This window comes from Doryrhamphus excisus, linkage group LG2, assembly GCF_037039965.1.
Source record: "Doryrhamphus excisus strain RoL-2023G ecotype Guam linkage group LG2, RoL_Dexc_Guam_v1.1, whole genome shotgun sequence".
Lineage (NCBI taxonomy): Eukaryota > Metazoa > Chordata > Actinopteri > Syngnathiformes > Syngnathidae > Doryrhamphus > Doryrhamphus excisus.
In genome coordinates, this window is record NC_136358.1 from 18783010 (window position 1) to 18798484 (window position 15475).

The 15475-nt window shown below is 43.4% G+C and overlaps 3 protein-coding genes across 3 annotated transcripts; 1 reads left to right on the forward strand and 2 right to left on the reverse strand.

Moving 5' to 3' along the window:
• Window positions 1-328: 328 nt before the first annotated feature.
• Window positions 329-8469, reverse strand: st8sia1 (ST8 alpha-N-acetyl-neuraminide alpha-2,8-sialyltransferase 1). The gene is made up of 5 exons (XM_058078428.2): window positions 7874-8469; window positions 6488-6632; window positions 3378-3487; window positions 3036-3128; window positions 329-1821 (listed from the first exon to the last, which is right to left on the reverse strand). Exons 1-5 carry the CDS (start codon window positions 8050-8052, stop codon window positions 1341-1343), a joined length of 1008 nt encoding a protein of 335 aa, XP_057934411.2. The 5' UTR covers window positions 8053-8469; the 3' UTR covers window positions 329-1340.
• Window positions 8470-9421: 952 nt separating this feature from the next.
• depdc4 (DEP domain containing 4) lies at window positions 9422-13357 on the reverse strand. Its single transcript, XM_058077181.2, has 9 exons — window positions 13252-13357; window positions 12596-13007; window positions 12398-12528; window positions 12152-12335; window positions 11853-12088; window positions 10653-10795; window positions 10451-10579; window positions 10303-10381; window positions 9422-10218 (listed from the first exon to the last, which is right to left on the reverse strand). Exons 1-9 carry the CDS (start codon window positions 13328-13330, stop codon window positions 10022-10024), a joined length of 1590 nt encoding a protein of 529 aa, XP_057933164.2. The 5' UTR covers window positions 13331-13357; the 3' UTR covers window positions 9422-10021.
• A 257-nt stretch (window positions 13358-13614) lies between these two features.
• LOC131132027 (uncharacterized) lies at window positions 13615-15244 on the forward strand. The gene is made up of 3 exons (XM_058077185.2): window positions 13615-13795; window positions 14134-14227; window positions 14293-15244. The coding sequence occupies exons 1-3, from the start codon at window positions 13723-13725 to the stop codon at window positions 15005-15007; spliced, it is 882 nt and encodes a 293-aa protein (XP_057933168.2). The 5' UTR covers window positions 13615-13722; the 3' UTR covers window positions 15008-15244.
• The last annotated feature ends 231 nt before the right edge of the window (window positions 15245-15475 follow it).

Genomic DNA, 15475 nt, shown 5'->3' on the forward strand with positions numbered 1-15475 from the left:
AGTTATGTAGTATTGTGCTTACTTGGCATCAGTAATCTTCTGAGACATGACGTTAGATTACATTACCTTTCACTCTGCACGGAGACTGACTACGGAGCCGGCAGAGCCCAGTCCAGCCGGTTATGTGCTTTGAAAGGCAATTTGTAATATATTGGATATCATTTTGTTATCATTGAATTGGTCACTTCAGGACAAGCACTATAATATGCCAGTGTTGTTTTTGCGCCTTTTCCCCGAGTAGGACTTTCTTCAGGCTTCTGATTGGCTGATATGAACATTCTGAGTCGTTTAAAATATTCCAAAGTGAGATCAGAGACTTTATATCCTAAAATATGAGTCTTGAATGCACATTTTGCAACAAAAAGTAAGCACTGGCCCGCTTCAATCATCTACAAATTGAACCTTTAATCTAAATCCAACAAATTTTCGTTGCATTGCATCACCGCTGCCTTCACAATAGTAAAAAAAAAAAAAAAAAAAAGAAAAACATCAGAAGCCAAATAAATACAATTGGAACTACAATGAACATTTTATTGCCGCCTGATGGCTAATGGATCCCTCTTGCTAAGTCTACTTCTCTGGCAGACCAAGTGCCTTGTGGGTTAATGAGCGAGGGTGAAAATAAATTAATGTATTTTAGTGCAAGCCAACGTCAACAAAAAAAAATTCTCATAAAAAAAAAAAAACAAAAAACAAACACCCGGTTGATGGAACACTGTCGTGAACCTTCACATGTTGGGCAAAAATTAACCCGAGCTGATATCTCAGCTGACAGTATGGCACATTCTGTTTTATCACCCTTGCACACCAAAAGCTAGCATTCAGCCGCTCTTGGGCGTGGTCGTTTTTTGGCCGACGCAGCAAAACACAAAATGTTGATGAAAAATGCAGGAGGGGAAAGGAAAATAGCAAATAATAATAATGAGAATAATGTTAGCAATAAGCAAAATGAGGTCCAAGGATGACATTTCAACACTGACATCTTTTCCCCCTTCTTGTCCCTGGGGGATGGGGGGATGGGGCGGGTGGGGGTTCAACTTGGCTTGACTTGATTGGCCACCCCGTGGCGCTTGTGCTCACCTTAAAGCCTTATTTGGCATCCGGACGGGGGAGAAAAAAACACAGGCAGGGAAATCCTGACATGCATCCTGCTCGTCGTTTAGGGAGGATATGGCGATGTTGGGGGGTGTGGTCCAGTTGCGCCATATGTCAAAAAGACGGAGCAGCAACCCCCGCTTGAATTAGTCCCGGGAGGCTCAGATGGAGCCAGGATGAATATTTTAGCGTGGGATTAAGGAGTTTGTATCAGTGAGGATAACTAGCTAGCTCCGTTAGCTCCACTAGCTCCACGGCTCCTGTTGGGGGCAGCGTCCCAGCCTCATGCGCAGCGTTCCGCTCTTGTGCAGCTCCCACAGCTGCACAAACTCCTCCGACATGGCGTGGAACCAGTGGTTCTGCTGCACGTTGTCGTAGTAATGGTGGCTGATGGGCCGCTCGGCCAGGTCCACCGAGAAGGGCCAGAAGCCGTACACCGTCACCTCCTCGCACAGGCCCAGCGCCAGGCTCACCATGAAGAGCCCCGTGGAGAGGCGCCTGGCGTGCACGTTGCGGGCCTTCCAGAATTGGCCCACGCTGCGCAGGAAGGCCGGGTTGGCGAAGAGCATGGTGAGGTTGGACGAGGAGTCAGAAAGGGCGTAGGAGGCCCGCAGTGACGGGTCGGTGCCGGGCCTCATGGAGAAGGCCGGCATGTATATGTAGCTGGAGCCGTAGGCCTTCATGCTGTCCACAAAGAACTTTCTGGACCATAGGAGACCCTGGAATCTAACATAGATAACAGGACACTTCATTAGGGACACCTAATCACATCATTGATTAGTGATTTGATTGTTTGATAGCAACATAAATACAACTTAGAAAGATAACGCAACTAAGAATCGTCATTTTAATTTTATTTTTCATTTAATAATTACAGGGCTGCACGGTGACGAATGGTTAGCACGCAGGCCTCACAGCTAAGAGACCGGAGTTCAATCCCCACCCTCGGTCATCTCTGTGTGGAGTTTGCGTGTTCTCTCCGGTTTCCTCCCACATTCCAAAAACATGCTAGGCTAATTGGCGACTCCAAATTGTCCATAGGTATGAATGTGAGTGTGAATGGTTGTTTGTCTACATATATGTGCCCTGTGATTGGCTGGCCACCAGTCCAGGGTGTACCCCGACTCTTGCCCGAAGACAGCTGGGATAGGCTCCAGCACCCCCGCAACCCTCTTGAGGAAAAGCGGTAGAAAATGAATGATTACAGAGCTGCACGGTGACGGAGTGGTTAGCACAGAGACCTCACAGCTTGTAGACCTGAGTTCAATCCCACCCTCGGCCATCTCTGTGTGGAGTTTGCATGTTCTCCCCGTGGGTTTTCTCCAGGTACTCCGGTTTCCTCCCACATTCCAAAAACATGCTAGCTTACTCCAAATTGGTATGAATGTTGAGTGTGAATGGTTGTTTGTCTATATGTGCCCTGTGATTGGCTGGCCACCAGTCCAGGGTGTACCCCGCCTCTCGCCTGAAGACAGCTGGGATAGGCTCCAGCACCCTCTGCGACCCTCGTGAGGATAAGCGGTAGAACATATAATAATTATTACAGGGCTGCACGGCGGTCGAGTGTTTAGCACACAGACCTCACAGCTCGGAGACATGAGTTCAATTCCACCCTCGGCCATCTCTGTGTGGAGTTTGCATGTTCTCTGAGTACTCCGGTTTCCTCCCACATTCCAAAAACATGCTAGGCGACTCCAAATTGGTATGAATGTTGAGTGTGAATGGTTGTTTGTCTATATGTGCCCTGTGATTGGCTGGCCACCAGTCCAGGGTGTACCCCGCCTCTCGCTTGAAGACAGCTGGGATTGGCTCCAGCACCCCCTGAGGCTAAGCGGCAGAAAATGAATGAATAATTACGGCCTTCCTATCTTATAGTAATTATGACTTTTTCATCTCATAATTATGACTTATGATGAAACATCATGCCATTTTTGCGTCACCTTTTGTCAATGATGCTGGGGTTGGCCGTCACCAGGTGGGTTTTGCTTCCCACATCCTCCACGAATTCCTTGCAAACAGGCGGAAGGTTACACCTGAATGTTGTGGGGGGGAATAAAAACAACTAAATCCCAGCAATGAAAATGCATGCAAGTCAACGTGTTTCATGGCGTCTGTCATTCATTGCTTGGGTTAGAGAAGAGATTCAAACTTGAGCTAAGTTATACGGCGGCCATGCAAAGCGAGGCCATTCAAATCATTTCCTTTAAAGCGCCCTTCAGCTATTTGTCAATGGCAGCTCCTTGTTGACAAGCTCGGGGAGGGCCTGACGCCAGGCAAACAACCTCATGACGAAGTCGAACTGGTCGATCTCGTGCCCGCATTGGCTGTGTCGCAGGATGCCTCCGTTTCCCACCACCGCACATTTCTTCAGGGGTAACTGCAGAGGGTTGGCCTGGAACGAAATCATATCAAACGGCACATCAATTCTAGTTGAAACGTGACTCTCAACATCTGGCTGCTTTCAAAATATTGCACAGCTTTGCTTTAAGACTCTGCTGCAGCCTCAAGTGATTTGATCAGGAAGAAGATGGTTCCTGTTATGAAATGTTTTCACTTAGGCCACCATCTTTATTGTTGTTGCCTGCTTTTCGTCCTCTTCTGTACATTTGATTGACTTGCCGTGCTATGGCAGCACTAGATTTCGGACGAGATGTACAAACACACACTTATGTCCTTAGGGGCACTTTGGGAAGGGGGACGGGGGTCGGATGTATTTTTTTATCGCTTTCATTCAGTTCAGGCTCCTCTGCCTAGTAGCATGTCTATTGGCTGCTGTTATTCCAGTATTGTGTTTTTGTGTTCATTTTTTTTTTTTGGTGAAGCAATCAGTTTGTATGTGTTACCATATCAATGGAATTTATTCAAGGCCTTCAGAATCAGGAGTGCTGGCCCACGTCACATACGCACTATAAACAAAGGGGTTGGCTTTTTGTTTTTAGCCAATCTGAGGGGCAGTAAGCCGGCCCACAGTGATGTCAGCATGTTTCTGTCCTCTCCTCTGATTGGTTGACCACTCTTGTAACTAGATTTCACCTTAAAAAAAAAGTTAGCTAAAAGCTAAAGCTAAAAGTGTATTCTAATGTCGTCCTCCATAGCAACGGGCTTATCCACCTTTTATAGTTGTCTCCTCAGATACCAAGATATCCCAAGATCATTTTATCTTATGCCGACATGGTAGTCCTTCATCAGAACTAGATGTCGACTGACTCTTGACCATCAGCCTATGGGTGCTCTACCAACGAATCACATCCCTTGAAAAAAAAAAAAAAAAATCTACTGTGTGTGCACGCATTCCTAATGAAGCCGCCGCTAAAAATAGAACACACGTTAAGGGAGGAAACCACAACATGCAAGGTGTGTCTGGATTTTGGCAAACATGCAAATGATGCATTCACTGCCTACCGCAAAGTGGTTTGTCCAGTTCACCCACATAGACCTCAGGTGATAAATACTTGCAAAGAACACGGCGTTGGTGGAACTCGCATTCATTGACTGATTTTGAAAGAATATGAATCAATGACCCTTGTAGTTCAATCTTCCATGCAACAGAGGGCAGCACATTAGAGAAGAAAAAGAAATCGAACTAAAATCAAACTACTAAAATATATTGTCCTTGGGTAAATTAGTACACCAAACAGAATATGTAGAAACTACCCTTAATCTGCTGAGCTTGGCTTTGAGTATTGTTTCGGTTAGAATGCTAACACCTAGCAGCATTCTAAACACTTTTTTTTCTTATGTCAGATTTTTTTCTTTTACATTTGTTAAGAAATCAGTTTACAATAGCTAGCAAAATGTAGTGTTTTAGTAGCATTTTGGAGCCTGCTTTTTAAAATATACATTTGCCCCCATCTGCTGAGCTTGGCTTTGAGTATTGTTTAGGCTAACACCTAGCAGGATGCTAAACACTCACCCTTTTTTTAATGTCAGAATTTTTTTTTCACGGTTAGCATGCTAACACCTAGCAGGATGCTAAACACTCCCCTTTTTTATGTCAGAATTTTTTTTTCACAGTTAGCATGTTAACACCCAGCAGCATGCTAAACACTCCCCCTTTTTTTCTATGTCAGATTTTTTTTCAATTTACAATAGCTAGCAAAATGTAGTCTTTTAGTAGCAGACCTTTTCATGTAAAAAAGTGACAAAATTAGTGAAGTTTGAAGATAAATAGTGCTCATTATTATTATTAGCTTAGCTTTGAGTATTGTTTAGGCTAGCATGCTAACACCTAGCAGGATGCTAAACACTCCCCCTTTTTTTCTATGTCTTTTTTTCAGTTTACATTAGCTAGCAAAATGTAGTCTTTTAACAGCAGACTTTTTCATGTAAAAAATAATGACAAGATTAGTGAAGTTTGAAGATAAATAGTACACATTATTATTATTATTATTAGCTTGACTTTGAGTATTGTTTAGGCTAGCATGCTAACACCTAGCAGCATGCTAAACACTCCCCTTTTTTTGTATTTCAGATTTTTTTTAGTTTACAATAGCTAGCAAAATGTAGTCTTTTAGTAGCACACTTTTTCATGTAATAATAGTGACAAAATAAGTGAAGTTTGAAGATAAATAGTACACATTATTATTATTAGCCTGGCTTTGAGTGTTGTTTTGGTTAGCATGCTAGCACCTAGCAGCATGCTAAACACTTCACATTTCAGTCGGATTTTGTCTTCAACATAATTTATCATGTTAGGAAATGTGTTATTTATGACTTGCTATGGAAATGGAGTACAGTGTTTGTAGTCCCACTTTAGTGTTTTTCATGTGAAATACTGCCATGTTTGTGGAGCTTTAGTCATAAATAGCGCTCATCATCATTAGTACAATTACCTACAAAACACCAGGCGAAATCTCAACACCGCTCCTGCCGTTATCTCCATTTCTTTTCACCTCACCTTCCCCCATATCCTTTCATGAATGAGCATGCACAGCTCGCGCCGGCAAATTAGGGTCACATATTCATTGCATTTCTCCCCCACAAGCAGGATATTAGCTCACCGCACCAAGGGCCTCTGGTTTAGTACTGCCAAAAAAAAAAAAATCTGGCCACATATTCACATGCTTTTGTGGAAGCATGAAAATGTGGAGCTTTATCTGCCTAGAAAGAAAAACACCCACTGGGATTTTTTTTTTCCACTGTGGTGTGCATTATGCAGGGACATCCATTTTTGGTTCTATTGTGTAGGATTTCCAACAAACCCCACTCAAAAAAAAAAAAAAGAACCATACCACATTTGGGTTGTAAATGAAAGACAAAAGAAGCTATGCCGGACTTCTTTTCTGCGCGTCTCACATCCCTTTGACGCCCACCAGCAGGCTCGTATTGTGCTGAGTGGGTGCAAAACGACCTCCGTCATACACGCTCTATGTTCCATGGCACAGCAACTCACCTGCACAAACAGCGAGTGTGTGTCGTTGTTGACCGTGTGCGAGTAGTAGAACTCGCCGTCGTACCACAGCACCTTGCCCAACGGCGTGTTCTCCTTTGTTAGCGCAAACTGTTTCTGGGGGTCGCAGCAGTCCCGCATCAGCTTCCTTTGGTAAGAGTGCAGTGGGAAATTGTATTAAAAATCAGGAATTATGACATGCATCTTATTTTTTTTGAAGTTCCCAAATTGGGGTACGCCGATTCTAATAAAAAATGAAAAACAATTATTCACTGTGTCTATTATATGAACAAAAATAATTAAAAAACAATATATCCGCATAACGTAGGGCCGCAAGTAACTTCATTTATTATTATTCATTAATCTGAACTATGTTTCAATTAATTGGTTAGAACCCAGACCAGGGCTGCACGGCGGTCGAGTGGTTAGCGCGCAGACCTCAGAGCTCGCGACTCCAAATTGTCCATAGGTATGAATGTGAGTGTGAATGGTTGTTTGTCTATATGCGCTTATATATATATATAAGATAAAATAAAATAAAAAAATAAAAATAAAAAAATAAAAACAAATAAAAAAGATAAAATAAAATAGTGTGAATGGTTGTTTGTCTATATGCGCTTATATATATATATAAGATAAAATAAAATAAAAAAATAAAAATAAAAAAATAAAATAAAAACAAATAAAAAAGATAAAATAAAATAGTGTGAATGGTTGTTTGTCTATATGTGCCCTGTGATTGGCTGGCCACCAGTCCAGGGTGTACCCCGCCTCTCGCCCGAAGACAGCTGGGATAGGCTCCAGCACCCCCTGCGACCCTCGTGAGGAAAAGCGGTAGAAAATGAATGAATGAATGAACCCAGACCAGGGGTGTCGAAAACAAACGCAACAATGGAGCCGCACTGGTTCAAAAGTTCCCAGCTACCAGAAACACAATGAGAAGTGAAAGAAACATCATGATGACGGAGTACTTAGCAACGCGCATCATGAAGGAAATAATAAACGACTTTGCATGACTTCATCAAAACAATTGATGGGCGGCAAGCCCATATGTCATAAATCATGTCACAAAGGATTTGGAACCAAATCATACCCTACCAAACACGATTATCAGAGGAATTGTTGATTAATCGCCTATTTTCTACACAACTGTAATTAATCACCTTAAGTATAATGACAAGTAGTAGAGGAAATGATGTTTTACGGTCATATTTGTCCCTTTTCTTGAGACACGTTGAGCCGGTTGTGATGGTCTCTTGCTGTTATCTTAATCTTATCTCTAAAGCTTCAGCTTATCCTCTTTAAATTGATGGGATTTATTGAAACAAATGAAAAGTGAAAGTACTGCTGATGCATAGGCCGATGGGTACAAGACAATAGGGGGGGTACCTGTACAAGTCTATGCCCGTCTGGTTCCTCTTCCAGGCGTTCCCCTGCCTCAGCACCTCTTCCACGATGTCCTTTTCACGGGGTAGCCTGTACACCGGGAACACATAGAACCAGCACAGCACCAGCACGAACACGGCGGCCCACGCCGACAGCTTCACCCGGTAGCACCGCATCAACATCTTCCCCTCCACGCCGCCTTCCTTCCTCTCTCTCTCTCTGGCGTCTCGGTGTGTCGGTGGCCTTTCAGAGCTGCCGCCGCCTGGAGGTCGTCTCCGCGGAGCCGCCGCTCGCAGAAAGCCGCCGTCTCATGTCGGACACGGGTTGAAGTGTGACTGATGGCTCGGAGGGAGTAGGAGGGCGCTCGATGCGGCAACGCTACCGCGTAGAAGCCTTTCTTCTCGGCGTGGAGCCCCTTCCTTTCTGGGGGCCTCTCCTCCGAGACCCTGCAGTTATAGGGGAACTAGGCACTGTGGTGATGGGTCGTTCGCGAACAATTCAGCTCTTTGACGTGACGACGAAAGGAACGAGTCGTCCTTTATTACCCGTTAAAGCCGCACCTGATCAAAATGTGGGGTGCCTCATGTGTCGATGCTGCGGAGGCGGGGCTACACACGTTGGAAAAACGGGAAAAGAAGAATTCATAATTTACGGTTAGACTTTAAGGAGGACTCCGTTGTCCTCCCACATTCCAAAAACATGCATGTTTGGTTCATTGGCGAGCCAAAATCGTCCAAAAATGTGGAAATGTTTGTTCAGTGGCTCATCATGAATGTACCGGCTTTGTTCAATGAGTCAATATCGGAATGAGGTGAATCCATTGAGAAATGTGGAAGTAATAGGCAATTAGTAGTATGGAAAATTATGAATGTATGGAAAAATGTTAATCTGCTTTGATGTTGGAGTGGCTTGAATCCGTTGAGAATTGTGGCAGTAGTAACACGGAGTTGGTTTTAGAAAAAAAAGGGAATTTTGGGAAGATTTTGAATTTTGAATCACCCCCAAAATGTAATTAGTTCATCAATATCCCATCCATCCATTCATCCATTCTCTATGCCACTTATACTCCCCAGGGTTGTGGGGGTATGCTGGAGCCTATCGCTGGCCAATCACAAAACACATATAGACAAACAAGCATTCACATTCATGGATTAAGATGCCTGATCAAAAATATTAAGACCGGTTGAAAAATTGCTAAATATACATATTGTAAATTTAGACCCTAATGACGTTTTAAGTAGAGCTACAATATGTAAACACAGGAAGGGGGAGTCATACAAAAACATTTGGAACTTGTAATAAAAACAAAAACTGGAATAGCTGGAGAAGCTGGAACAAATACAAATTAAGCCCTCAAATGATGACGAATACATTTTTCATAGTGTCTCCAATGGCGCCACCAAAACAGCCCGTGACTGTGTAAACCGACTGAGATATAGCACCCCCTGCTGGATAACTATTGTAATCGCTTCCACTCAATTGATTTGATTCATGCTACTGCTTTGCTGGCAAATGCTATAGTATAAAGAAAATCAACATATTAATGCAATATAATGATTTTTATCTTTATTAAATAAATCAGAATGATCATCATCATGATCATATTCAGGGTGTTATATATACTATATTCAAAATTATTTAAATTATTTGTGCAATTAACTGTTTACGCTGTACATTGTTGTTCATATTTGATGTCATCTATTTATTCTCCACATTATTATTATTATATGGTATCTATCTATCTATCTATCTTGGCTGGACACTTGACAAAACGTGTACATTATTTCAAGTTTTGAAAAAAAAATCAAAGTGCATACAAACTTGTTTTCAGTGTGTGGGAAGAACAAATATTCATAAAACATAATTACAACCAACCATAGATTAAATTAGTCCTCTAGAAAATGCTAAATTAAACCCAAAGTAGTGTTGCCATGTGCACAGCAGTAGTTCACCGTTTTCAAACCATCGACCAAGTCACGCTGCACCTGACCCCGATACATGTTGCTTTTGTATTATTATTGTCATTTTAAGGCCGAATTGAAGCATCTCATTGTAGCTTCTAATAAGAAATCTCAATGTAATGACCAAAAGTGTTATTTTAAGAGCCTTAAAGTTGCCACTGGCGGAGTACCAAGGTCAATAGTGCTGTGATTAGAAGGTGCTGGAGAGATGCTGGAGGAAGATCACGGGGTGATGCCTCTCAAACTCCTTGAGGAGCCTCCTCTTTTTCTTAGCAGGCATGCTGCTCATGGAGATGTCCCGCAGGAGACGCTTGAGACCATTCAGCGTGGCGGCTTCGCACTGTTCCCGGTACTGCTGCAGCGTCGCCTGTTTGCAGAAGGTGAACGCTGCGATGACGTAAAAAAAAAATAAGCACCTGAGTTATATTTGTATAATGAAGCAGAAATTTGAATGATTTAAATGAGTCTTACTGGCGATGGAGTGGGCATCTTTGCCCTCCCGCATGCTTCTCAACGTCCTGTGGACAGCTTGAATGAGGGATGTAGGGGTCTGTAATCAAAACCATGAAAAAATATGTGAATTGCATAAAATATACAATGAAAGAAAGAAAAAAAAAACCTTAAAGAGGTCTTTATGGTTGTCCATGAGAAACAGCACCAAGGTCTCGCTCTGGGATTTAGTAAATTCAGCATTATGGACGATGATGGCTTTCTGGAAAGTGCGGCCGACCACAGTACGGTTATCGCTCTGAAAAGAAACCACAATCATTCTACTAGCCTTGGCCGTGTGTGGGAGGTGACGCTGTAATGTAGGCGGCTACCTGTTTTTGTAGGCGGCAGGCATGCGGGCGCGCCGCCGCCGCCATATAGGCTAGAAGACGCCTGAGCTCGTCTCGCTGGTTCGTCTGTAGGAGACGCAGACATAGCTGAGACGCTCTGATGGCGTCCTGCACCTTGGATTCTTCTGCAAGGAGACATAAACACATTTTGAGGCTGCTAAGGAAAATGAATGAACACATTAGGGGTGCGTATTGGCAAGAATCTGGCGATATGATACTGTTAACAAGGTGATATTTTTTTTGTTTTTCTTGTAGTTAAATATTATTTCCTGGAAAAACTGAATTACACCAGCAATATGCACTAACTAAACACATTTTTATTCCATTAGAACAGTATGTTATGCTGTATCACAAACTTAAAGTGTAGCATTTGGATAAATAAAGCTTTAACATCCTGTTATTAAAAAACCCATAAAAAACAAATTAAATTATGTCTCAAGATCCTGCTCAAATATTCACATTCATACAGTATACAGTCCCTGACTTATCCACCATCAGAAGAGTATTTTTGTGGTAACAAAGTAACTAACATCAGTAAAAAGTCCTTTTAGGATGCTCATGGTGTCTCGCTAAGTGGACTCGCAGATTTGTCGCGTTTCCCGAATACTTTATTCGGGAAACACGACACATTTTACAAACGGCATGGGTTTTGTCAATTTCCGCACACCCTACTTTGTGTAAAAATTTATACTCGTTTTATTTACAACATATTGCGCAACTGCAGGGTCTTGAGACACATGTTAACTCGCAAACTAGAGCGCTAGCGACCTAAACGGTAGCCTTCGAGTTATTTCCTTTAAACTTAAATAGCCAAAAACTTACCACTTCCACACAGATAGGGAGCATAACTATTAACAGTTATTTAACCTTTAACATGAACATTAATCAAACGTAATAATTTTTTTCTGTATGGTACATGATGCCATACAGCATCCATATGCTGTTTGAGACCCCTGATATACAGTCTATGATAAATGCCTAAAAATATCCATATCATACTTTAATATCGATACAGTATCGTGGAACGAAGTATTGCGATATCGCTGAAACTATATTTTCTTACACCCCTAAAACACATAATTCTAATTTATGTAGTATTTTTCAGGGGCTGCACGGTGTACAAGTGGTTACCATGTAGGTCAACATCCAAAAACAGCGAGTATTATCAGTGTTGGTGTTTACCCAATAGCTTGAGAATTCCAACATGGACATCCAGGTAGCGTCCTGACAGAATGGGAGCCTTTTCCCTTCCGCTGTAGTACTTGGCGATAACGTCAAAGAGGACTCTCTTTTGGCTCGCCGCGTGCTCCGATGTCTCCACGCCGTCTTGACGCTGAAGCTGCTCCCCTGCAACCATGATCAGCTGGTCTGGGAACAGCTCCAGGCAGTCTACGGCTGCTGAGAGCCACCCATCCCAACTGACGACACACCATGATATCAGTGAATTTGTTTCATCACAGAAGAAGCATTTGAGGACTTACGAGGGCAGATCGAGGGTGTCTGGCAGCTCTCTTTCCGGGTACTTATTGGGAATAACCAGGTCCTGATTGCCCAGTGGAGACCTCCCACTCCTGGATGGTGAAGCGAGGATGCAGTCCAGCACGGGCAGCTCCACTATCTGCAGCAACTGCAGCAACGTCTGCTGCTTCCACACCTCCTCCACCACTGTGAGGAAAAAAACATGTCAGATATTCACTCGATAAGCTCAATCGGAATCAACAGCGCACCGGTTTTGGGTAGAAAGGCGGTGGAAGTCGTGGTTGAAGGCGGCAAATTGATGGACCTGAGCAGCGTCTCCACCTTCTTGTCAGAAGATCCCACGGCGAGAGGATTGGCGATCATGTGCATGTCATTCAACCTGCAAAACAAAACACCGAGTTAGAACGCTGACTGATGAATAACAAAACACAAACACGCAAGCCGACCTGGCGCGCTTGCTGTTCTTCATCTTCGGCTCTATTGTTTGGTTTTCTGCATCGCTGCCGCCGCCATCCATCACATCAGATTTAGACTCCAGGAAACGGTAAAGGCTTCCCCCGCTGTCCTCGAACGCCACATCCTTGTCACGGCGAAAGAGTTTAGCGCCCACCGGCTCAAACACCTTAGCCTCCATTAGTGCCTGGCAAAGGCGAGCGGCTTTGAGACGGGAGACGTCACTCGTGCAAAAGGCAACGTTCTGCATCAGGTAGCTGAGGACGGCGTCCACGGCGTCCGAACCGGTGAAGCTCTCGGTGTAGACGCGCAGGTGCCTCCGTTGGCGCCGCACCTCCACCTGACTGTGCAGGGTGTGGATGATGTTGTGCCACAGCTGGGTGGCCCCAAAGGGGCCCGAGAAACCTACTAGAAGACACAGAAGTCAGTTTTGGTTTCCTTCTGTTGCTGATGTAGTCAAAGTAGAACTTTTTTCACATAGTCATCGTGCTAATGACCTAATTGTCCGTACATGTACATACTGTTTATTTTGTGTGCTAATATTATAGCTTGACACTTGTCTTCGTCGCTCTTAAACGCATTATAGGGTTGCCGTTTTCTCTAATTACATAAGCTATGCTAGTGTTTATTTTAGAAAATACGAACTTACCATTAAATTGCAAGTTTTGGCGAAAACTTCGCGTTTGGCTATTGAGTCTTCGAAACCGAGGAGTCAAATCAACCGCCATTTTACACACACCTGTGACGTCATTATCTTCTTCGTCGTGGATTACTGGTCTACATTGATAAACGCTGCTGCCACGAGCAGGTCATATGAGGTACTGCGAAACGTTTAAATGACAATATTGGCTATTAGAAGTTGCGATACTAGTAGTTTTGGGTAATAATATCCCCAAACTGTAATATTACTTTAGACAGATTCGAATCTTAATGATAACACTGTGACGATTGCAACATCGACACGTTTATATCTTGTTTAACCGCTCCACGGTGATAGGTGGCACTGTTTAGCAAATGGCCGCTTCAAAAACAATAGAAGAAGAACGTAGGGTCCCTTAATCAGAAGGGCGTCCTTCGACTACGAAGTGCACTTCATGGTATCTATGAACCCCTCGTCTAAATGGAGTTCCAGGACCATGCTTATACGAATACAACACACGACAGAGCAAACCGTGCGGAGTTTGTTCACAAATGTAAGTCGTTCTTTTTTTTTAATAAAATAAAATGTCGACACGCTTTTTTCAACAGTTAAAATGGCGACCTAACAAGTACGTAATCAATGTTCAGGACATGGGTGTAGGACTTAAGTCTTTACGAATTTGGCATTTTGAGTTAATATTATAAAATACTTTACAACGAAGCTGGTGATTTTATTTATTTAAAATTATTAATGATTAATGTTTCTGTGTCTAACTTCGGCCACCTGTCGGACTTCCGTGTTTGTGCTCCGTTCAAGACGCCTTGTAAATCTAACAACCGGTTTCTGGATGTGACTTGTCATTTTGTACATTTCGTTTGCTTACTCCTCTAGTTAACGCAAAGGAAACCGAAGAATTTGTGAAGCTGAGGGTTTCAAATAATTTTCTCTTCTCTGGAAAGAAAAACACAGCTTTGTGTGCATGGAGGTATGTACGGAGTTTACTTCCTGGTCCTTCAACTTGATGAGTAAATCGATTGTTGTCATTCTAAGGGCCATCATCAGACATATGGGCTTGCAAGATAAGATTACCCACCGACAAGCCTCTAAAAAATGGGAAAACCTGCGTAAAAAATACAAAGTACTCAAGGACCAAGACCATAAGGACAAATGGCCTCACTTCAACCTGATGAATGATGCCATGGAGGGCAGGCTGGGAGGCAGTGCCCCCATTTTGGGAATATCCCCTGAGGATAAAGGCCATTTCTCCCCTGTCTCTAAGGTCAAGAAAATCAGGACAAGCACAAGGACGACTTCTCCTGTTAAATTTCAGAATGGAGATGCGGAAATTGAGGTTAAGCTGAATGGGGACGGGGCTGAAGAGGAGGAGGAGGATGACGGGATGGAGGGCAGCACAGACTTCCACAGCATCCACCAAGACCAGGATGTAGAAAGGCGCTCCATGGAGCAGGAGCACCTGGCCCTGCAGCGAGACCGAGCCCTGTTGGACCGGGAGATCGCCATCCTGGAGCGGGATCGAGCCCTGCTGGAGCGCGAGAGGCTGCTTATCGAGAGGGAAACGGCGGCGCTGAAGCAGGAGAAGGAAATTGTGGAGAGAGAAAAGGAGCGGCTAGCCTTGGACCGACGGAAAGTCGCGGCGAGGGGTAACCCTGAGGCTTCCTCGCAGGGGACGGCGGAGGACGACGGCTCTCAGGACAGGAGGGAACGCTTCCTGCGGTTGTTAGAAAAACTTATTGACAGCATGTGACGGGACGGCGTGTTTGTTGAACTCAATCCGCACCCGTTTTCTTTTTTCATTCGGTTGCGAAATCAATCAGACACGCTTGCATTTTCGTACACGTTCTCAATAATAATAATAATTATAATAATAATAATAAAAATGTTCCCGGAGAGGTCAAAACAACTTTATTGACTTGTGGTTATTCCATACAGAGCACACAATAGCAAGCTGTTAGCATTGTTATTCACATCTCTCCTCCCAAATAATTCAACAATTCTCTAGACCGGGGGTGTCCAAACACTTTCCACTGTGGCTGCAAAAGGATTTAAAAAAAAAATAAATCATATTCATTATTAGTTATTAGTCTCATGACTCATGATAAAAGACGATGCACAAGATTGGGTCCATGTGAGATTTTTATGTAAATTGGAACAAATTTGGCATAATTATTATGTATTATGCCGATTTTTAGTACATTACCTTGCATCACTCCTC

Excerpts from the sequence above, each read along its gene's own strand:
- st8sia1 (XM_058078428.2), bottom strand. The coding sequence starts at position 8,052 with ATGTTGATGCGGTGCTACCGGGTGAAGCTGTCGGCGTGGGCCGCCGTG. Across the intron at positions 3,488-6,487 it reads CACACTCGCTGTTTGTGCAG|GCCAACCCTCTGCAGTTACC; the intron begins GTGAGTTGCTGT and ends ATTTCGTTCCAG. Across the intron at positions 3,129-3,377 it reads CAGTTCGACTTCGTCATGAG|GTGTAACCTTCCGCCTGTTT; the intron begins GTTGTTTGCCTG and ends CACAACATTCAG.
- depdc4 (XM_058077181.2), bottom strand. The coding sequence starts at position 13,330 with ATGGCGGTTGATTTGACTCCTCGGTTTCGAAGACTCAATAGCCAAACG. Across the intron at positions 10,382-10,450 it reads ACCATAAAGACCTCTTTAAG|ACCCCTACATCCCTCATTCA; the intron begins GTTTTTTTTTTC and ends TTTTGATTACAG. Across the intron at positions 10,219-10,302 it reads AGATGCCCACTCCATCGCCA|CGTTCACCTTCTGCAAACAG; the intron begins GTAAGACTCATT and ends ACGTCATCGCAG.
- LOC131132027 (XM_058077185.2), top strand. The coding sequence starts at position 13,723 with ATGGAGTTCCAGGACCATGCTTATACGAATACAACACACGACAGAGCA. Across the intron at positions 13,796-14,133 it reads TGCGGAGTTTGTTCACAAAT|TTAACGCAAAGGAAACCGAA; the intron begins GTAAGTCGTTCT and ends TTACTCCTCTAG. Across the intron at positions 14,228-14,292 it reads ACAGCTTTGTGTGCATGGAG|GGCCATCATCAGACATATGG; the intron begins GTATGTACGGAG and ends TGTCATTCTAAG.